This window comes from Ustilaginoidea virens, chromosome 3, assembly GCF_000687475.1.
Source record: "Ustilaginoidea virens chromosome 3, complete sequence".
NCBI lineage: Eukaryota > Fungi > Ascomycota > Sordariomycetes > Hypocreales > Clavicipitaceae > Ustilaginoidea > Ustilaginoidea virens.
The window spans coordinates 402,104-423,864 of record NC_057318.1 but is presented as its reverse complement, the minus strand read 5'-3'; the positions used below and the strand labels follow the sequence as shown (position 1 = coordinate 423,864).

At 57.5% G+C, this 21,761-nt stretch overlaps 7 protein-coding genes across 7 annotated transcripts; 3 read left to right on the top strand and 4 right to left on the bottom strand.

The window, feature by feature from the left end:
• Positions 1–77: 77 nt before the first annotated feature.
• Positions 78–1,004, bottom strand: UV8b_03416 (uncharacterized protein; the record flags this gene model as incomplete). Its single annotated transcript, XM_043140914.1, has 1 exon — positions 78–1,004. The coding sequence occupies one exon, from the start codon at positions 1,002–1,004 to the stop codon at positions 78–80; it is 927 nt and encodes a 308-aa protein (XP_042996848.1).
• A 1,076-nt stretch (positions 1,005–2,080) lies between these two features.
• UV8b_03415 (uncharacterized protein) lies at positions 2,081–3,959 on the top strand (the record flags this gene model as incomplete). Its single annotated transcript, XM_043140913.1, has 3 exons — positions 2,081–2,410; positions 2,481–3,503; positions 3,639–3,959. The coding sequence occupies 3 exons, from the start codon at positions 2,081–2,083 to the stop codon at positions 3,957–3,959; spliced, it is 1,674 nt and encodes a 557-aa protein (XP_042996847.1).
• Positions 3,960–5,120: 1,161 nt separating this feature from the next.
• UV8b_03414 (uncharacterized protein) lies at positions 5,121–7,571 on the bottom strand (the record flags this gene model as incomplete). The annotated part of the gene is made up of 1 exon (XM_043140912.1): positions 5,121–7,571. One exon carries the CDS (start codon positions 7,569–7,571, stop codon positions 5,121–5,123), a length of 2,451 nt encoding a protein of 816 aa, XP_042996846.1.
• Positions 7,572–10,573: 3,002 nt separating this feature from the next.
• On the bottom strand, positions 10,574–11,671 carry UV8b_03413 (uncharacterized protein; the record flags this gene model as incomplete). The annotated part of the gene is made up of 1 exon (XM_043140911.1): positions 10,574–11,671. The coding sequence occupies one exon, from the start codon at positions 11,669–11,671 to the stop codon at positions 10,574–10,576; it is 1,098 nt and encodes a 365-aa protein (XP_042996845.1).
• Positions 11,672–12,844: 1,173 nt separating this feature from the next.
• On the bottom strand, positions 12,845–13,911 carry UV8b_03412 (uncharacterized protein; the record flags this gene model as incomplete). The annotated part of the gene is made up of 4 exons (XM_043140910.1): positions 12,845–13,383; positions 13,485–13,597; positions 13,756–13,827; positions 13,898–13,911. 4 exons carry the CDS (start codon positions 13,909–13,911, stop codon positions 12,845–12,847), a joined length of 738 nt encoding a protein of 245 aa, XP_042996844.1.
• Positions 13,912–14,459: 548 nt separating this feature from the next.
• On the top strand, positions 14,460–16,869 carry UV8b_03411 (uncharacterized protein; the record flags this gene model as incomplete). Its single annotated transcript, XM_043140909.1, has 2 exons — positions 14,460–16,070; positions 16,135–16,869. The coding sequence occupies 2 exons, from the start codon at positions 14,460–14,462 to the stop codon at positions 16,867–16,869; spliced, it is 2,346 nt and encodes a 781-aa protein (XP_042996843.1).
• A 381-nt stretch (positions 16,870–17,250) lies between these two features.
• UV8b_03410 (uncharacterized protein) lies at positions 17,251–20,742 on the top strand (the record flags this gene model as incomplete). Its single annotated transcript, XM_043140908.1, has 3 exons — positions 17,251–17,510; positions 17,622–17,645; positions 17,793–20,742. 3 exons carry the CDS (start codon positions 17,251–17,253, stop codon positions 20,740–20,742), a joined length of 3,234 nt encoding a protein of 1,077 aa, XP_042996842.1.
• Between the last annotated feature and the right edge of the window lie 1,019 nt (positions 20,743–21,761).

Genomic DNA, 21,761 nt, shown 5'->3' with positions numbered 1-21,761 from the left:
GTCTTTCCAGACCTCGTCGGCACCCGTGCGTCGGGGAACCCGCAGCTTCTGCTGCGACCCCGGGTCCCCCTTCCCCATCAATTCTTGGGCGAGGCCTCTTCCTCCGCCTGGGGCTTCCTTGCGCTGATGGCAACATATCTCCAGTACTTTTGCGCATAGTACCCCCTCGCGCCGCCGATGGTGTTGACAAAGTACTTCTCGAGGCGGAGAAGCACAACAAAGTAGTACGGGATGGCAGCCAGAAGCCAGAACAAGCGCAGCATCGGACGCACGTTTTCGGAATAGTCGTGCTCCGTGATGTCGACGAACCCGGCATCCTCGAGGAGCTGCCTGTAGTACCCTCGCCTGGCTCGCTGCCAGGTGGGCATGGCGCCGTAGTCGCTGACCTCCCGCATGAGCTTGGCGAGCGTCTTGCCGATGGCTTCGTCGGATTCGTAGTCGTGGTCGTATTCGTGCATGGCGAGGCGGCCTCCGGGCTGGAGGACGCGGTAGTAGCCCCTGAGAGCCGCCGCCGGATCCGTGGCGTGGACAAACGTCTCCATGGTGTAGAGGCCCTGGAAGCTGTTGGACTCTAGGGTCTCGAGGTGGTGGAAATCCATCTTCTGGACGTCCACCAACGATCCGACGTCGCCGGCGCGAGCCGCGTTGCGCCTGGCCTTGGCCAGGTGATGGTCCATGACGTCGATGGCGGTCACGCGTAGTCCACGGCCGGCCACGTAGAGGGCAACATGGCCCACGCCGCAGCCGGCGTCCAAGACCTTTGAGCCGGCGGGGACGTTGAGGAGGTTGTGCATCTTCTCCTCCATCCTGCGCAGGGGGCGACCGAGGGGGAGCATCCAGTAGGTGTCCTTTTCCCAGTAGCCAAAGTGGCGCGTGTTGCCCAGAAGAAGCTTGTAGCCGACTCGTGATTCGAATGACCTGTAGAGGCCCTGGAGTTGCGGGTTGTCATTGATTACCGGTTTGGAGTCGTCGGCCAGGACCGTCGTGGAAGTCGTGGCAGCCATTGTCTGGGAAACCGAAAGCTTTACCAAACTTGCTCGCCAATCGTCTCTGATCCCATGCGGTAAAGAGGATTTTTTCTTTTTTTTTTCCGAGTTTGAATGACTGCGAGATAGTATTCATGGGGCAGAGTAAGCCTTTGATGGGTAGCCGCTCTCGCTGTTCACACTGTCATGCTGTAACTGGTTATTCCCTTGAGCTCGCATCTTTTGCGACGAGGCCATGACGATTCTTTTCTCGACAGTAGCGAGGAAGGCAATACAAGCCAGGCTCGCACGGTTTCAGTCTTTGCTTTATTTGAGTACTTGAAAGGGTATTTACGAAATAAAATGCATGTTCAAACCCCATTCGGGCGTAACTTTATCCCCAGCCGGGAGTCGGGAGTTTGCGACTCCCGACGAGCCCCAGCAAGTTTGTTTTTCTCAGACAGGAGCCGTGATTGGCCAGGATGCCCCCCCCCATCCCATCGCGCTAGCGCCCAGGCCCCACCCAGCCATCTCTCGGTAAACGCAGGCTCCTGCCTCCTGGGCTCCTCGAAAAGCCTTTGTACATATTCCGTCATCGATGCCAAGACCCCAAGGCCAAAGCCAATTGCCCCATCCTGAGCGGTTGCAGATAAGCACCTCGCTCAAGTATTTTGCTTTGAGTATTTTGCTCAATCGCGCAAGGCAGCTCTGCCCTTTCGGGCTTGGTGCATGTGCAGATGCTTGGTACGTTGTACCCAGACATTGCAAACCGAGCTTGGCTTCGTTGCCGCGTCTGGCTGGTCACTTGGCGTCACCAGCCAGCCATGCGTGACATGACGTGTGTGTGCTTGGCGTGCCAAGTCTTGTTTGTCTTGCTCTTGTGTTCCTCTCCCCACTCGGCAGTCGCCTGACCTTGCTGCTGGGCACAGTTGCCGTCGTCCAACTCCTTTTCGATCAATTCGGGTTGAGCTTTGCCGTCATCAGCCTCCCGACGCTACCGCTCTGCGACAGCTCAGCTTGGACAGCTCAGCTTGGACAGCTCAGCTCTGACTGACAGCTGACAGCTCCCGAGTCTCCGACAGTCGGCGGTTCGTTCACGCACGCGTCGGCTCACCATGGGCGCCGCCGACAGCTACGCCAACAGTGGCAACGAGCGAGCATGGGGGGGACAGCAGCAGTACGGACAGCAGCAGTACGGACAGCAGCAGTACGGTCAACCGCAGTACGGGCAGCAACAATACGGGCAGCAGCAGCATCACCAGCAGCATCACCAGCAGCAGCCTCCTCAAGGATATTACGACAGCCAGGGCCAGGATCCAAGCAACTACGGTCCGCCTCCCCCCTACAGCTACAACCCTCCCAAGGGGAACGAGGCCGACTACACCTTTGACCAGGCCTTCAAGATTGAGAAACCAAAGTACAATGATCTCTGGGCCGGGATTCTGGTAACTGGCCGACAATGCCCCCCCCCCCCCCCCCCCACAGTCCAAGTCCAGCAAGCTAACTCGTCGGCAGCTCCTCCTCGTCTTTGCGGGCTTCGTCGTCGTCTCCGCCATTTCCATCAGGGGCTACGTTACGGGCGCTCGGGGCCATGGCATCTACGGCGGCAACAACTCCTTCTCCCTCAACAACAATACCATCATTCTCTTCGCCTTTGGCCTCGTCGTCGCCTTTGTCCTTTCCTGGGCCTACATCTCCGTGGCCCGCCTCTTCCCCAAGCAGTTCATCTGGATCAGCGGCCTCCTCAACATCGTCCTGGGCCTAGGCACGGCCATCTACTACCTCTACAAAAAGTACTGGTCCGCCGGCATCGTCTTCCTCGTCTTTTCGCTCCTCACGGCTTTCGCCTTTTACACGTGGATCAGTCGCATCCCCTTTTCGGCTTTGATGCTCAAGACCAGCGTCAACGTGAGCAAACGATACGGCCATGTGTACCTCGTGTCGCTGGTCGGAGGGCTCTTGGCCACGGCGTTTGCGGCCTGGTTCTCCGTCACTCTGACGGCAGTGTACGTGACCTACGAGCCGTCGCCCAACAATCCAAAGTGCGGAGCCAACGGGGCCGGCTGCAGCAAAGGAAAAGTCATTGGCTTGACCGTCTTCATCACGTTTGCCATGTACTGGATCTCCGAGTGGCTCAAGAACACCATCCACACCACCATCTCCGGAGTCTACGGCACGTGGTACTTTTGCGTCAACAACTTCCCCAAGGGCGCGACGCGCGGATCCGCCAAACGAGCGCTCACGTACTCGTTTGGGTCCATCAGCCTGGGCAGCTTGCTCGTCGCTATTATCCAGTTCCTGCGCCAGCTGTGTTCTGTCGCCCGGCAGCAGTCGGTCGAGGACGGCGGTGTTGGCGGAGCCATCGGCTACGTCATCTTTTGCATCCTTGGCTGCCTCGTCTCGCTGCTCGAGTGGGCGCTCGAGTTCCTAAACAGATATGCCTTTTGCCACATTGCCTTGTACGGAAAGCCGTACATTCCTGCGGCCAAGGACACATGGAACATGATCAAAGATCGGGGAATCTCTGCGCTGATCAATGTACGTTACGCACCCCGCCTCCCCCCCCCAACCCCCCCCTTCTGACCAAGCTGGTCTTTTCTTTTCTTTTTTTTTTTCCGCAACTCGCTACAGACGGCGCCCTTCTTCTAAAGCATTTTTTTTTCTTTTCATTAGGAATGCCTCATCGGCCCCGTGCTGTCCTTTGGCTCCATCTTTGTCGGCTTCGCCACCGCTCTCTTCGCCTACCTGTACCTCATCTTCACCCACCCAGCCTACAACAAGGACGGCGGTTTCACTCCCGTCATCGTGGCGTTTGCCTTTTTGATGGGATTCCAGATATGCCTCATCTTCACGACGCCCATCTCCAGCGGCATAGACACCATCTTCGTGGCCGCCGGCTGGGATCCCCAGGTCATGGTGCAGGAGCATCGCCAGCTGTATGACGAAATGGTCCGGCTGTACCCGCAGGTCCAGCAGGCCATTCAGGTGCGGTGAAGCCGTGTGGGCAGACGGAACGGGGGCATGCATCAACCCGGCTTGAAGTTTGGGGGGGTTATCAGTAATGGCGGGTCGTAGACGAGGACTTGTAAGCACGGCAGTAAGGCGAAAACGGGCCATGTGACATGCTTAAGAATAGAAATAAACAAAACCGACTGTATTGAATCTGGAAATAAAATGCAGCCATTGCCGGGGTCGTCGGTAACAGTGGTTTTACCCTCTGCGCCGAGGAAAATGCTGTCAGGCTACGAAGTCCTCAAGGGAAGCCACACATACATTACCCAGCAGCCGCTACTAAAAACACTCAATCAAGTGCACCCTCAAACCAGGTGTACACGCAAACCAGTGCATATTTAACCGAATCCTACCAGCAAAAAGCACATTCTCTCCCAAAAAGTCCCGTTCCCACGAGCAACGGGACCAGGGTAAAAAGCAGGCAAAAAGACCAGGAAACAGACAGACAGAGCAAGGCAAAAGTTCAGGCCCATACCAGATTCGAACTGGTGTCTTTGGAAGATTCCGAAGCTTAGTCAAAATCCAACGTCCTAACCCCTAGACTAATGGGCCGCACGGGCGCCGAGCCAATAACCGCATCCGGTCGCTGGGGGGTTTCCCGCCTAGCGTGCGTTATAAGCCCAGCGCGCAATTATTTGCCGCGGCAGACAGAACCCGGCGCAGTCGGGCGGCGCGGCGCCGTGATGGACGAGCGAACGGTACGGCGTGCATGGACGGTTGCAGGCGCTGGCTGCTACGGGCACAAGTGGGCAAAAGGCGCGCGGGGGGGTGTGGTAAAATCTGATGGATATTATATGCAATGTAATGAGTATCGATGAAAAACTGATATATGTACCTCCGCAATGCGTCAAATGATCATGGTATCTTGTGCTCCCGACTACTGTGCGCAACAAAGACCGAAAAAAGAAAAGAAGAGAAAATCAGAATGCCCCGTGTGTGCGGGCATTCCAAGGGTGGGCGACATGACACATGGTCTGCTCGCCGAGAACTGTGCGCGACGGGCAGCCAGCACCCATAAAGGCCCCGTTCACCTGTCTGTTCCCTGGTGTTTTTTTTTTGGCATTCCGAAACGGCCGTGTGTCGGAAGCGTGCCCTTCCAACAGCGCGGAAATCGGCCAGAGGGCATGGCATAATCCCGCCTACTCAGCCAGACCATCCCAGCATCTCCAGCGTCCCTCGCGCTTCCGATGGCGCCATGCCGGCCACGCCCAGCTGCCGGACTTGCGTGCCGCCTCGCAGCCGCTGCAGCCCGACCGCCAGCTTCCAGCTCTCCGTCTCGTTCATGACAAACAAGTACCTCTTGCCTTCTTGGTCCCGTACGGTGGCGCGGAGTATGTGCAGGCCCTTGGCCTTCCACGCGCCCGTGTGCCCGTTGGGGGACTGTATGTTTGTGTTTCCGAACCTCCGCTCGCACAGGCCGAGGCGGCAGCAGTCCTTGCAGGCGTGCAGCATGTCGGCGAGGAACGCGTCGGCCTCGTCGCCGTTGAGGACCTTGCAGCTGTCGCGGTCGGCGTGTCTCCGCGCCGTGGCCATCTTGTAGAGCAGGTGGGGGGCGCTCTTGGCTCCCGCCAGAGGGCTCGGCGCGGCCGTGGCGGCGGACGCGCTCAGGCAGTGCGGCGGGCACCACACCTCGACGAGCTTGAGCGTCCACGCCTTGACGTCCCATTCACGCTGGGGCACGCCGCGGACGTCGTCGTCGATGAAGAGGCCCGCCGTCGTGACGCGCAGGATGAGGCCGTCCGTGACGGATCCCACGCCGGAGACGAGCTGGCTGGCCGGCGTCTTGGCGTACTGGTTCATGAACAGGTACACGGCCTGGATGACAATCTTGTCGGGGTCCTTGGTCGTGTACGGACCGCGGCCGCGTACGGAGGGCGGGGGCGACGTTCGAGACGTGGTGTGGGACTGCGCCCACGATGCGTCGGAAGCGGTAAAGGAAGAGGCAGAGGGCCTGCGACGCGTGCTCCGTGGTTGATCGTACGGCCGGAATGAGTGCGCGTCCCCGTTCGGCGTGCTGACATGTGTTTTTGCCGTCGGGGCGGGCGGTTTCTTTCCCGGTGACGACCCCGCGGAAGACGGCGGCGGCTGCGGTGGACGGCCGTTGGGCCACATGCTCATCCTCTCGCCAACTCCTGAGAAAGCATACGAGCTCCCTGTCCGAGGGGATCCTACACCGGCTGCTGATGTCGGGGAAGCAGCTGCGTCTGCGGCTGCGGCTGCGGCCTCGGCCTCGGCCTCTTTCTTCTTTTGCTCCTCCTTTTCTTTCTCCTCCTTCTCTCGCCTTAGTCTCTCGACGAGCTCTTTACGTCGCTGCTCGGCTTCCTCTTTTAGCTTCTTTTCTTTGGCCTCCTTTTCCTTTTGCTCTCTCTCGTGCTCCCTCTTTTGCCGCTCCTTTGCCTCCTTGGCTCGCAGCTCTGCCAGTCGTTTTGCCGCCTCTTCACGTCGCTTTTGCTCCGCTTCTTTGGCTTTTCGCTCCTCCTCCTTCTTTCTCGTCGCTTCACGAGCCTTTTCCCATGTTCCCTTGGGCGTTTGAGATTTTGGCGAATTGGGCGCTGGTGCTGGCCGTTGCCACGACGTCTTTGGCTTTTCTGGCTGTGGTGGTTGTGGCGCTGGTTGAGGTGCTGGTTGCGGTGGTGGTTGCGGTGCTGGCTGCGGTGGTGGTTGCGGTGCTGGCTGCGGTGGTGGTTGCGATTCTGGCTGTGGTGTTGGTTGAGGAGCTTGCTGAGGTACCGGCTGTGGTGGTGGTTGAGGAGCTTGCTGAGGGGCCGGCTGTGGTGCTTGAGGAGCTTGTTGAGGTGGCGGTGCCGGCTGAGGTGCCGGTCCAGGGGCCGGCTGTGGCGGTGGTTGAGGAGCTTGTTGCGATGCTGGCTCAGGTGCTGACTGAGGTGCTGGTTGCGGTTGTGGTCGTGGCGGTGGTCGTGGCGATGGCTGCCGTGATGGCTGCGGTGGTGGTCGTGGTGGTGGTCGTGGTGATGGCTGCCGCGATGGAGGCGGTGATGGTTCTGGCGGCGACTGCGGCCGACGATGCGGCGGCGGTCCTCCTCCTCTTCCACGGGGTGGAGGCGGCGGTGAACTGCCGTGAGGAGGTGGTGGCGGACTACCATGAGGAGGCGGTGGTGGGCTACCGTGAGGAGGCGGAGGTGGTGGTGCTTCTCCCGCTCCTCCACCAGGAGATGCCCTAGGACCCGAGTTTCCGAATCCGCCTGAAGAGTATCCTCCGTTACCACCGCTGCTGTGCCAGCTTTGATAATGGCGAGAACTCGACGACGTGCCGTCTTTCTGCGTCCTGCCCAGCGCCCACGCACCAAATCCGACGCCGATGATGAGCAGCGTCATCCCCATGTTCCCCAGACCCTGGAAGCTCTCCCACCACACGCGAAAAGCCGGCGCCATGCTCTGGAACAGGGCGACCAGTATCAGGGCCGACGCAAACCCCGCGAAGAAGCTGTTGACGTTGGGCCGCAGCGACGGCAGGTAGAGGAACCCCGACCCGGCCGAATGCTCCGGTATGACGAAAATGTCGTACTTGCCGGGCGGCAACCCCGACGATCGGGGCACCTCGCCGTGCGGCGGGGGCGGAGGAGGTGTGCTCATGTCCTCCTGCGTCGGGTGGGCGGGTTGCTCGCTCTTTTCCGTCCCCCCCCCCCCTTCCTCCCCGAGGGTTTTTACTTTTCTCGCGTATCTATCGACAGGGGGGCAATGAAACGCGCGAGATGGAGTCGGCTCGGTCGAGGGGTTATCGGGGTCTCGAAACAGCCATCAGGATGCCAAGTGTCGTGAAGCAAAAGGAGAGAGAGAGTGCTGCGAGTCATTCAGCACCGTCGGTTGGGCTCGACGCACGCGGGCCGGATTTCCCGTCGTCGCTCACTCACCCGGCGAGAAAGGCAGGCTGGGCTGGCCGGCAACGCTCCGGGGCAAAAGCAGGCAACAACGCCGGGGCTCCAGGGCAAGGGGGCAAAAAAACTGCGCAACGCATGGAACGAGGAAATGCGGCAGAGGAAAAAAGAAAACGCCGAGGCTGCTCGCTAATGCTGGGACGGAACACTGAAACGAACAAGGGCAAGGAAGAATGAAAAGGGACCAAGGTATCACGGCGCCGCGGGTGGCTGGTATGAAACGAGGTGCTGGTGCGAGAGACGAGAGACGAGAGCGGCAGGGGCCAGCAAGCGAAGCAGACGCACATTCACGGCTCTGAAAGTCTCTGGGTCTCTGAGCCGCCAGGCCAGGCGAGGTCGGTATAGTTTAGATGTGGGAGAGGGGGTGGATATCCATGCCTTCCTCGCTTGACCCTGTTTACTTGGCGTCGGGGCCCGAGTCGAATCCCAGCGAAGCGAGCACAGAGGCCTTGGGCACGAAAAAAAAAAAAAAAAAAAAGTCTGGTCTGGTCTGGTGCGCTGAAGTTGAAGGGGCCAACCAGTGGGGCGGGGTCCCAGCGAAAAGTGGCCCCTGGTGGGGCAGCAATTTCTGTCTCGGCTTTGGCAGTGGGTTGGGCGGTGGGTTGGGCGGTGGGTTTGGCGGCTGGCTAGTGGGCTTGGCCAGGTGGCTGCCAGGGGGCCCCACGCCGCGGCGGTTGGTCCCGCCAGTTTCCAAGCCCCACGCCGCCGCCAATCAAGCTGAACCACTGAATCAATCAACATCAACGGCGTTCCCCTCAATCCCCTCAATCGACGATTCGACGCAGAGCAAAAAACGCTCTCTGCAGACAGACAGGCACGCACGCACGCACGCAGACCGGCAGTCACGACATCAGACAGAGCCCCGTCGTCACGGGCCTTTGCCACGCCCCAATCTGTTGTCTCGGCAAAGCAAATCGCCCTCAGGGCTGGGGTGGCACCGTGGCACCAATGGCACCAATGCCCTCATCCGTGACGCTGCTCCCATTTCCTCCCTTTCCTCGTCATCACGACGACGGGGTAGAAACATCCGCCACTCCCTCCCAGGCTGTACAATGGCCAAAGAAACAAAAGAAAACAAAAGAATCAAAAAAATATGCTGCCCGCCTACTGAATTCTCTGCAGCCCACTGGCCCCATCCATGCAGACCACCAGCCTGTCGACGTGGTCGCTGGCGGCTCGGATATTTTTGCCCCCGATGAGACGACACATGCAAAGTCGACGGACGGTGGCTTGCGCCAAATGCAACCGGGCCTCTCTCCAACCAACCCGCCCAATCAGCACCGTCGTCATCTGCAGTACGTCCGTACGGAGTATGCAATGCTGGACCGACCGCTCTTGAGTCCCGGCCAAGTACGAAGTAATGCGCCGCTGTACTTATGCGCCAAGCGTAGTACTGTATTTCTCCTTTTCTCCGCTGCGTCTTGTCTCCAATGTCCATAACACCTATGGCCTTATGAGCAGCGTTGACGGTCGAACGATGAACCCCCGACCCCCCCCACAACAACCAGGCCAACCGCCACGCGGACCATCTCCCAAATTCAGGGTGCTTGTTCCAAACACCAGCGGGCCGAGCAAAAAAAGCTCACGTCGCGCCGGCAAGTCTGCGCGCCGAAATGGCCGTCTTTGACCCATACGTGACGGGTTTTGCCGTTAGCTTTTTTTGGCGCTTGATTTGGGCTACGGTACACCCAAAAGGCAGCACTGGTTTTAAAACCAGCTAGCTGCAGGGACTCAGGTCAGGTGCATGCATGCAATGAATGCGTCAGAAGTAATGTAGCGGAGCACTTGCCCAGTATATCTCGAGATTTGTTTATTCCTCGCCAAGACTCCATCTATACCCTGTTGCCATGGCAACACCGCCGCTCCGCATCATGCAGATGACGTCGGGGTGGGTTGGGGCCCAATAGTCCGTCCTCCTTGCGAAAGCTTGAGCCAAGTACCGATGGGTTCGCGGTGGCAGAGCGATCGCCAGGCATGACAACCGGCATGGGTGCCACGCCATGTTGAGCAGCGCGCTTGACCGCTTCGTTTTCCAGTCTGTCTGTCAGCATGCCCACCAGGTTGGTGAATCACACACAATAGGTCACTGCAGCGTCTGACATGGCCGCACTGCGGCATTGCGGCGCCAAGGCAGACATGGCGCCGGTTTCGGTCGTGAGAGTAGGAGTCCGGAAATGCTCACTGGTCTTGGTTCCGCTCGCTGGGCTTTGTTCCTGCCCATCCTTGGCGATGATGCTATACATCGACGGTTATAAACAGCTTGTACCATGGTTTGTTGTCTGTATCTCGTCGCTGGCATGTCATGTTAATCCCTCATCTTACGCCAGAACTACTAGCCTGTAATCACACGAGTCAATGACCCCAACCAAGCCTCGCCCGAAATAGAAATATCAAGACTGCTACCCGAGACCCAACCAGCCTCGCCTGAAATGGAAATATCAAGACTGCTCCGTGAGACCCAACCAAGCCTCGCCTGAAATAACAACATCAGACCGGACTACTCCGTAGATTTGTCCACGACGCCCACCCATCCAAGAATATTGATCATGATTTTCCTCACTGCCCCAGACCAACAATGTGCAGCACCACATCCACAACCCACGTCAGGCCTGCTGTGAACTTGGTCGCCATCCACACCAGCCAAACCACCAGCTCGAGGGCGAGGAGAATACTCTGGACGATGAGCATCGCGAATGCTAGTCACAGCTTCTTGATGCGCGTGTTGGCCACGTCCAGCTTCTTGTTGACGCGGTCCACATCCTCGTCCAGCTGCTGGAGCATCTCCGTCTGCGCATCAACCTCGTCCTTGATCTGGAGCCCCATTTCCTTCTGACGACGGATAATGGCCGTCAGCTGGTCGAGGTTGAGGTCCTGCTCGGCAATCTCCCTCTTTTGCAGGAGCAGGATGCCCTCGTTGTCGAGCTCCCTAGTCTTGGCGGTTTCGAGGAGCGGCGCGCCGAGCACGCGGCCTGCCGGACGGCCGCCCTTGAGGAGAGCTGCTTTCTCCGACGCAGTGGCCAGCCGGTTGGAGTCGCTGGAGGCGGTGCCTCCGTGGCCGGCGGCGCTGTTTGGGCCGGACACGCTGTTGGAAAGCTTTTCCAGGGCGTCGCGCTCCATCCTCGCCGCTGAAGCCAAGTCGCGCCTTCGTCGGAGCTCCCCTTCGCCAAGCCGGCTCGACTCCTGCATCCTCCGCAGACCGTCCGTTAATCCGCTGACCAGCGCGCCGGCCTTCAGGAGCACCTTTCGCGCCGCCGCACCCGCCTCTGCCGCTGCGGCGTTGTTGCCGGCATCTGTCGCCGCGTCTCTCCTCGAGAGGCATTGCCTCGCCTCGTTGAGGTGCTGCTTCAGTTCTCTGTGCATGTCTAGCCACGTTTGCGGGTCTGCCGCCCCCGTCGCGGCCGGCCTCACCATCCCGGGGGCGGAGACGGTCGAGTTGGTGGTGCTGGAGCTCGGGAGGTTCAGAAACGCCCGCCAGGCAGATGTGTCTCGCCATCGTCGATCGGGCGTTTCGGCAATCGTCCGCAGATACTTTTCCAGCCCGGCCTGCCGCTCCCTCGCCAGGTCGGGCGAGCGGACTGTTGATTTCAGCCAGTGCTTGCCGGGAAGGGACTCTGGGGGCGGCGCGCCAACCTGCTCGACGAGGCTGGCGTGGAGTCGGGCAAAGTCCGAGTACCGCTTTTGCACGACAAACGAGCGCAACGGCAGTCGTAGGGTGATGTTGTACAGCGTGTAGGGTTTGGTTGAGCCTTCGTCGGAGACACTCGTCGATGGAATGGCAATTTCGGGCGGAGGAGCCATGGCTACCAGTATATCCTACGTTATTTTTGTACGATAAGACGGCAAATTTCTAACCGTGGTCTTCGTTGGGCTATGTAGACGTAAAGGGCGGGGCGATTTGAAGGAGAATAATCTATCGTCTGATGGACGTGTCGGAAACGAAGCTCGTAAGAGCGGTGCCGATCCGTTCTTCACTTTGCATAAAGCGGAAGTGGCTACCCTCTCTTCACCTTGGAGGGGATGGTAGACCGATGAGAACAGTTTCGACGCACGGCGTGCTGTGAAGCTGGTCTTGCTAGAGGTTCCCAGCTGTCTCGAAAGCTGGATGGTCATGGATCGATGATGCAAGCGCTGTGACGAGGCAAGGCAAGGAAGACACACAGTGGGGAATTAGGCCTGGCGGCTGGTTGGCCGACCAAGCGGGCGCCTTGTCCAATCACAAACGTCGTAACCATGTCTAGCCCCGGGTGACCTCTACTTCCAACTTCCAAGTACCAGACTCTTACTCGACATGCCTCATTGCGGACGTCATCGTTCGTTTCTGGTCCAGCTGGGCAGCAATGCTCTGTTCCTGTTCTAGTCTGACGGCAGAAGGGCATGACGACCCCGACATTGACACAATGCTGCTGCTACCTGCCCTTGGAAATCCTCGACAACCAGTCCGTTTTCGTATAGACAATTCGTCATTCCAAACGGCAAAAGTGTAGACAACTCGGGAATAGTAAGCATCACGGAGCGAAATCGTCACCCGAAATCGTCACCCGAAATCGTCACCCGAAATCGTCACCTACCCTATGCATCAGGTTACTAAATTGGAATGTTCCCAGACTTTGTCGCAGCGTGACTTGGATGCCATCGCTGATGCCATCGCTGATGCCATCCATCGAGCTGTCCGACGCCATTCATATTTTCATCTGCATCGACGGGCTGATAATATCTTCTTTGAAACCTATATCGTGCTTTCCGCCTCTCTATCAAACTAATCGCATGCCAGTCATAAATGCGTCGCGCAGCAGTGCAGCCGAATAAACCCAGCTGCCATTTTCGCTTCACCCCAAAGTTCCCAAAATGCCTCGATTCGTGTCGTGCCCTCCCGCACTATGCGCCCTGAGCAAACCCCCTTGGCTCCTCCATTCACTGGTACTCATAGTCATGGGCCGCAAGCATTCGTGTTGCTGATCGACCGACCACAACCTAAAACGTCTCCTGATCGTCTAGAGGCTCACCCTCCTCGGGGATCTCAAAGCCTTCTTCTGTAGAATAGAGAATGAGTTGGATCTGCTTCACTAGTCCGTCCTCCTGTTTCTCCAGCTCGGGGTCCTCCTCAACAGCCTGCTGAATCAGCAGCTCAATGTCGCGCAGCTTGCTAAAGTAAAAGTCTCGTTCTCGCTCGAGACCGGCAACCGTCTCCTTGAGTGTGTTATTCTCCTGTTGAAGAGCGGCAGATCCGGGACCAACGCCAGCAGCCTTGGCCACTCGGGGCGCGGGGGCGCCGCCGCCGCCGCGTCGGACAGCACCAGCTGACACGGGGGCTCTAGTTGTGGCAGCACCTGGTCCAGAAGAAGGGAGGCCACCACCTTTTCGTCGTGACACTGCGTCGTAATCGTGATCAGGGAAGTTCAAGTCCCAAAACTTCTTGGTCCATTGCAGAAACTCCAGGTTGTCCTGCATTTTACACTTGATCAGTGCCTCAACAGGAATCGGCTTGTCAATTTGATGTCTTGCGAATGTGTCTGCAGCAAACATTAGAACAACCAAGTCCAAGGCATATAGGCCAGTGTTCGAAAAAAAATCCCTCGGGGATGCAAAACTTTGGGAACCATTGCACACGTACTTTGCAAAACCTTGAAATTTTGCACGTATGCATATTCACCACTCGCATTGAACTTGACTTTCGACATTGGCAGATCCATGTATATGCTGTCGAAGACCTGGCAAAGGGCAGCCCTTTTTGCAACGAGTCAGCGAAAAACTTGTTAAGCCGATGCATTCTATTCTGCTCTTCTCCCTCGTGGATTCACGCTGCAGTTGTGGTTGACGGAAAATTTTCACCGGTAGAGCCTTCAAACAGGCCCTGCATGGAGTGGGGGAGGGGTAAAACCTACCCAGTACCACACTGCTCGACCTTGGTCATGTTGAGCTGCAAGAGACTGTTCAGCCATTGAATGAGTTCCTGTCTGAAAGCGAAACAATCGTTAGCCTTTTCTTCGGAACCGCCGCAAAGTCTTTGTGCGCAATATGACCAACCTTGATTCACCCATGGTGGTGATTGTGTGTGGAAGGTGGAGGCAGGGAAAGGCTATTTATTTGCTTATGTTTGTGGCCAAAGACTTCCGTCGGGGACACAACAGGTCGTAAAAATGATTCGGAATGAAGCCGATCAAGGGGTCAACGCGTAATGCGCAGCCGTTTTCGAATCGCAAGCCGGAGAGGCAGGAGTAGTGGTGTCTTGGTAACCTCCGTTGTCGTTGAACCGCCGACTTGGCAGCGAAGCCGATGGAAAGGGTCTGGTCTGGTCGCCCAATCAACCACACAGCCCTGGAAAGGGCGTTGTCGGGAAAATCGCGGGATTATTGGGACGGGCTTGTGCCGCCACCGCCCCGCAGGGCCGTCTGTCTAGTCTAGACTGGGCAATTTTCTGCCCACCGCCAAAATTTCAAGCGGCAGAAAAACCTTTAGACGATAAACATATCCCCTCCGTTTTGGAACCGGCAGATACGACACACAGCTGTCTGTCTTTGCACTTTCACCATTGGAAACGCATCTACAAAGGTATTTCTGGAAAAAGCTCGGCGCTACATGGGTAAATATGGCGCCAGTTCACAAGCGGAAGCCAATTGAGGAAGAATTCATAACGACACTATCCGACAACGATGAAGCTACCTTTGAAGAAGAAGAGCCGGTATCCGCTTCCCCGCCAAAGAAGAAGGTCAAGATGAGCAAAAAGTCGAAAAATTCGAAAAAGGATGAGGACGATGAAAAAGAAGAAGAGCAGGTTATTGGGCTATGGGGGCCCAACGACAAAGATGATGGAGCCATGAACCCCGACTTTGAATTCATGGACTATGGCGAAACCGGGGACGTTGAAGAGGAGTTTGGAGACTGGGGCTTCAGCGGTGCGAAGAAGGCCATTTCATCGGACAAGAAAGCTGTCAACTTGGACGACATTATACGCCGACAGAGGGAAAAGAAAAATGGCGGTGAAGGGATCGATGATTCTGGTGATGAAGCCGAAGCGGTCAATGATCTAAATATGGCTTTGGATGATGGAGATGATGAGGTATTGGCAGAAGATGCGTTTGGTATGAATGTGGACTCGGAGGAAGAGGAGGCTTCGGAGAGCGACGACAATGACGGGGTCGACCAATCAAATGAAGACGACCAAGTCGAAGGCGACGACGATGGCGATGCTGCTTCCGACCGGGACTCAGTAGCCACGCCTGTTGGACATCCTGATGACGATCGGCCGGATGATGGCGAGGACGAAGAGGATGCCGAAGAACAAGCGAAACGAGATGCTTTCTTTGCCCCCGAGGAGAAGCAGAGCTCGACGGCCACGACGGATTCTTCAAGTTTTCAAAGCATGTCATTATCCCGGCCAATTCATCGCGGCCTGGCATCTCTTGGCTTCAACAAGCCTACGCCTATTCAGAACAAGACCATCCCCATCGCTCTTATGGGTAAGGATCTTGTTGGTGGCGCGGTGACAGGCTCAGGAAAGACGGGCGCCTTCTTGGTGCCGATTCTTGAGCGACTGCTCTTCCGTCCAAACAAGATCCCCACCACTCGCGTGGTCATTCTGACACCAACCCGTGAACTGGCCATGCAGTGTTACGACGTGGGCACAAAGCTTGGGCGGTATACTGACATCAAGTTCACCCTGGCAGTCGGTGGTCTCAGCTTAAAGGCCCAGGAAGTCGAGCTTCGGTTGCGCCCGGACATTGTTATTGCCACGCCCGGTCGGTTCATCGATCACATGAGGAACTCGGCCGGTTTCAACGTGGACGCTGTTGAGATTCTGGTTCTTGACGAGGCTGATCGCATGTTGGAAGATGGATTTGCGGACGAGCTCAATGAGATTCTCACCACGTTGCCAAAATCCCGGCAGACGATGCTGTTTTCTGCCACCATGACGTCTACTGTGGATCGACTGATTCGCGTTGGGCTGAATAAACCCGTGAGATTAATGGTTGACTCGCAAAAGAGAACAGTGGCAACCCTGGTGCAGGAGGTTGTACGCTTGCGAGGAGGCAGAGAAGACAAGAGGATGGGCTATCTCGCACACATTTGCATGAAAATGTACCATGAACGAGTCATCATCTTCTTCCGACAAAAGAGGGAGGCCCACAGAGCGCGCATCATCTTTGGGTTGTTGGGATTGTCGTGCGCCGAATTGCACGGCAGCATGAATCAGTCGCAGGTATGTCGAGTGCTTTGCCTCGCCGACAATCTCCTCAGATCAACGCTAACACCCGGTTCCGCAGCGAATCGCCAGCATCGAGTCGTTCCGAGACGGCAAGGTATCCTATCTGCTGGCGACCGACGTCGCTTCCCGCGGTCTGGATATCAAGCGGGTGGACACGGTCATCAATTTCGAAGCGCCGCAGTCGCTGGAAACGTATCTGCATCGCGTTGGCCGTACCGCTCGTGCTGGGCGGAACGGCACGGCCGTGACGCTGGTCGCTGATTCCGACCGCAAGGTCATGCAAGCCGCCATCAAGGCTGGAAAGTCTCAGGGAAGCAAATTCATCAAGAGGAGCATCTCCTCGGCGGAAGCAGACGAGTTGCAGGGCAAGATCGACGCGATGGAAGAGGACATCAACACGATCATGCAGGAGGAGAAGATTCAGAAACAACTGGCCCAGGCAGACATGCAGCTGAAGAAGGGCGAGAATATGATTGAACACGAGGCCGAGATCAAGGCTCGACCCAAGAGGACCTGGTTCGAGTCGGAGCACGATAAGAGGAAGGCGAAGCAAGCGGGGAGAGATGAGCTGAATGGTCTACGCGAGGGCTTGAAGAAGAAGAACCACAACGGGAAGCTGAGCAACAAAGACAGGAAGCGCCTGGACGACAAGTCGACGCGCTTGGAAGGAGGAAGAGCATGGAAGAAAGGCAAGGGAGATGCGGCAGCGGCAGAAGCAAAGTTCAAGGCCAGGGGGAAGGGCAAAGGCAAAGGCAAGGGGACGGGAAAGGCAAAGGCAAAGGGAAGAAAGTGACGCTACATAGGGGCCTGAGAAAGACGACAGAGTTGGAACCCATGGACGAGCATTTCAAGTGGTGTAGTATGGGATCATTGTAGATGGTACAGTGCAGTACTTGAAACCCGAGCATAACCATGCTGTGCTCAATAAGATTTATTTATTTTACTTATTTATTTATTTTTTCAAAACAGAAAACAAGAATGAAATACCACGATAAAAGGCTGATGCTATACGGACTAGGCTGATGCTATGCCAATAGGTACATAGGTGGAGGTACCGTACGTCCCTACCCTAGACACCCGGTGCCACGGTCTGACTACGGGCGGCTGCTTCGGCTGCACCTGCAATCTTTCTTGCCCCGCAGCTCCCCAGGACGAGTTAGCGTCAGCGCATGACATGCAACTGACGGATGCTCTTTCTTCTTCCTCATCAGCGACCAGTGCGCCGTATCACGAGCCTGAGCTCTCCACCATCCATCTTTGGCCCGGCAGATTACCCACCAGACGACACCTCGTCACCGCGTTACACCCTGAGAAGCCTGTCCGCAGCAGCGTAACTAGACAGCAGGACAGCAGGACAGCAGACAGCTTAGACACGGGGCTGGTGGTTGAGCCAGACATCAGGACCCTGACGCCACCGCCTGGCGTGCAAGTCAGGTGCGTGGCTCTCATTGTTGCTCGCATCGCTCAACGTGCGTACAATGTGTGCACGAATCAACCGGCCTCGTTGTCCAGTTGACTGATCCCTGCGGACTAATCAGAAGACAGTGCAGTACGGAGCACCACGGCTTAGTAACTGCCGAGACAAAAGGCCTCTACTTGTACAAGGGGAGGGCGAAACAGGCAACACTATTGCCGCTCGACCTCAACCAGAGAGAGACGGACGGGGCGGCCGCCTGTGATGACTTGGCTACTGCGACTAGACTTCCCCATATAAAGCAAGAGGTTCGACTTTGACAAAACCGCTGGATCGCGCGAGCTAGACTCATCAACCGCGACACTCGAGAGCAAGCTGGCGCCTCTTCGCCTCTTTAGCTTCGGCCGCCATAGTCGAAACCTCGTTCGATGCATGTCCCCCCGTGCTGTCCGAGATCGGTTGCGTGAACGGCTGCTCCATTTCCGTCTTGAAACTTTACCACTGGTCAAGGTCAATCTGCAGACGCGCATATATCGCTTCTTGATTCATCGTCAACGCAAGCGCAACCAACACGGCCGTGTGTTGAACCTGGTTGCCAAGCAACGGCAACAGCTCGTGCATGCCGAATCGCAGCCTACCGACAGTCGCACGCCTCGTTCGCAAAGACGACGACCTCGGCAACCACCCCCCAAGCATGTAAAGGCGATCCCGCGCGTCTTCCACAAGGCAAACAAGATGCCGTCGTTTGCGGGAGTGACGGCCGCCTGCAACGGCTCCGGCTCTGGTGCCAATGATGTAGTACAAGACGCCGGCGAGAGAGGAGAAAGAGGATACAGACGGAGGAAGCTGGCGGCCATGGCTGGCAACCTGTACCGAAGCGGGCAGGCAGCAGTCACGGAGCTCCGAGAAACATACGCGCAATCAAGAGCAAGGGGCCTGGACGATTTTGGGACAAACGAGAGCACACACATTCCTGGCGCGTTCCCCGACGTAGCCATCACGTCCCGGGGAAACGAGCAAATGGTTTTGTTTCCATCATATGCCAAAACACATACAAGGAGGGATTGGACGCAAACGGCTCAACCTCAATCGCTGGATCAACCAGGACAGCAGAACGAAGAGTGGTGGCGCCAGGAGTGGGAAAAGCACGAGGACGAAAAGGCCATTGTCGACGTCGATGTCAGAGGATGGATATACTCGCCCCACGTCAGCCCCATGACGAGGAGGAACCGCATCTTGATTGGACTGGCACGCCAGCTGAGCGGTATTCCATCTCTCAAGTCTGATTCGGCCAACGTGGCGACGACGGTGGGAGGCATCGGCAACGGCAGCGAACCAAAGCCTCCGCACCAAATACGACAGGAAATTCATGATCAGGAGAAGATTGAGCGCGAGGCTGCCGTCATTGAGAGGCGCGGGCAAGAGGAAAAGCGCGTGGCTTCTGCCGGTGGCTACAGCGAGCACCCTGGCAACAACCACAGGAAGAACTGCCACTACAATAGCACGCTTGGCGTCGAAGCCGCGAGCAGTGTTCCGCGGCATCGGCGACATGGCAGCCATACTCCTGATTCGGCACCGGCGAGCCCAAGTCTCTCGGCCCGCCAAGCCTCTGGGTTGGGCGAGCTTACCGAGACCGAGCTCGCCGTGGCCAACGCCAATCTGATGGCGCGCGTTGCGCCGTTTCTGACGAATCCCCTCGTCTCCATGCCCATTACCTTGTTTTTCTACAACGAGACCAGGTCACAGTCCAAGACGGTCTTGACAGACGACGCCGGGCATTTCAACGTCCGAGCAGCCCTCGACTTCGTGCCTACCCAGGTGAGGGTGCTTGCCAATGAGCAACTTTCGGCAACGCAGGAGGTGAAGATTACGGGGCCGGCCGGCATCAGCTTGATTAGCGACATTGACGACACCGTCAAGCGATCCAACATTTCCGGTGGTGCCCGCGAGATCTTCCGCAACACGTTTGTGCGGGACCTGGGCGGTCTTTGCATCGACGGGGTTCGCGAGTGGTTTACCGAAATGCACAACCTGGACGTGAGCATGCATTACTGCTCCAACAGCCCTTGGCAGCTGTTTCCGGTATTGGCGAGTTTTTTCAAGATTGCCGGCCTTCCGCCTGGCTCGCTCCATCTGAAGCAGTACAGCGGCATGCTGCAGGGAATTTTTGAGCCGGTCGCGGAACGGAAAAAGACGACGCTGAACCGGCTGGTCAAGGACTTTCCCAGCCGAAAATTCATCCTGGTCGGCGACAGCGGCGAAGCCGACCTCGAGGTATACACCGAGCTGGCCTTGGCAAACCCAGGGCGAGTCCTGGCCATATTCATCCGAGATGTCACGACTCCGGAGCCGACGGGGTTCTTTGACCCAGCCTATGACCTGGCACGGCAAAGGTTGTCAAGCATGACTGTGGACGAACGTGAGCATGCCAAGTCGACGGGAACCGTTGCTGCAGAGGCAAAGGCGGCGGCCAGTGGACCCATCATGGGGGCGCTGATTGATTTTGCCGAGGACCCAGAGGAGGCGAAGCTGGACGATTCGGCGGCTCTTGCGCAGCTGAGGCAAGCGGGCGAATCTGCCCAGGGAACCAGTGCCGCAGGGCTGCCTGCACTACCCGCTGCGAAAAGGCCGCCGCCGCCGCCTCGACCCGCAAAGCCGGTGGCCCTCCGAAGCACAGCAGCGCGTGGACACGACCCGGCGGCGACTGCAGAGACGGAGGATGTGCCTCCCCCCAAGCCAAAGAGGCCACAGGGGCTGGGAGCGAACGAGCGCCAACCTCTGACCACGATTCCCCGTGCCGCCGAGGATGCCGCGCTACCGCCTCCTTTACCCAGGCGCCGATCTGGGCTGAAGAGCCTCAGCCCCGGCCTCCTCGCCCGAGGGAGCTCCCTCTCCAACGCGGACATTGACTTTGAACCACTGCCCCCGTCCGCGGCCGACCTGCCAGCCCCGGCCGCGCCGCCCTCCCTCAGCTTCAGCCACTACCGGCCCGGGTCGAGGTCGGGATCCACGACCCCGTCCGGATCTCCCGTCTTGGGCGCTCAGGGGGTGAACAAGAAGCTGGAGCTGTGGAGGAGACGGCTGGCGCGCGCTCACGAGCAGCTGGACAGCCGGGGCGTCGCGCTGTACACCTGGCGGAGGGGGCACGACGTGGTCGACGAGGCCGTGGGGATAGTCAAGCAGGCGCAGCGGAGCATGGCGGGGGCGGCGGGCAGGAACAGAGGAGCCGGTAGACGGGCCATGGGCACGTAGATTTGGGAATAGCTCGTTTTCGGGGGGGGGGGGGGGGGGACCAAGGAGAAATACATAGACGCTTGTTGGGTAGGCCGTAGGGCGTCGGTAGGCGAGCGTGATTTGGTTTGGCCACCTGGCGATGGTGGTGCTGCCGGTCGGGCGGGTTCCGCGTGCGGGGGCGGGTTGGATTCGCGGCGGACGGGGCTGGGGAGACGCTGCATGGGCTGTGTTCCTGTTGCTTGCTTGCTGCATTTCTTGATACAGGGTGTGGCTTTATTTGAGGGGGCTGCGTAGTTGAAGGGGTTATATGCTCCTGTCGCTCGCTGCATTTCTTGATTCTTTAGGGTCTGTCGATGCAGAGCCGGCTGTATGCTCGGCCTGCCTTCAGGGTGCTTGTTATTTCTCCAAGCTTTGGGGCAATCAGTAGAGCTGGGCTTTGCTGTCTCGCTTGCCGTTTGCATTCCCTGCGTCTTGTCATGTCCGCGGCGGCGCAGAAGCTGGGTTTTCTGTCTTGCATTACTCTGTATGTTGCTGTTGTTTCTCTTGGCCTTGCAGCTGCTTCCTAGGGGGGGTCTCCTTTTTGCTTGCTTTCTGCATTCCTCTTGTTTCTCTTGGCCCTGCAGCTGCTTCCTAGGGGGGTTCTTCTTTTCGCATGCTTTCTGCATTCCTGTTATTGCTCCAATCCTGGGACTGACTAGTAGAGCCGGGCTTTATTCTCCTGTTGTTTAACTTCTCTTTTTTTCTTTTATATATAATCTCGCGGCGGCGCAACAGAAGCTGGGGTTACTCTCCCTTTGCCTGCTTTCTGGGGTTCTTCTTATCTGTCCAAGCCTCACGGCTGATTAGCAGCAGCTGGCTGGATTCTGCTTTTGTTTGAGATTTTGCATTTATTTTCCTTTCTCTATAGTCGCGGGCTGCCTCATAGAGCCTGGGCTGTATCTCCTGCCTTCCTTTCTATATTCCCTTTTCGTTTTGTTTTTGCATTCTTTCTCATGTCTCTCGCATTGTGGGCTTGATAGAAGCTGGGTTGCATCACT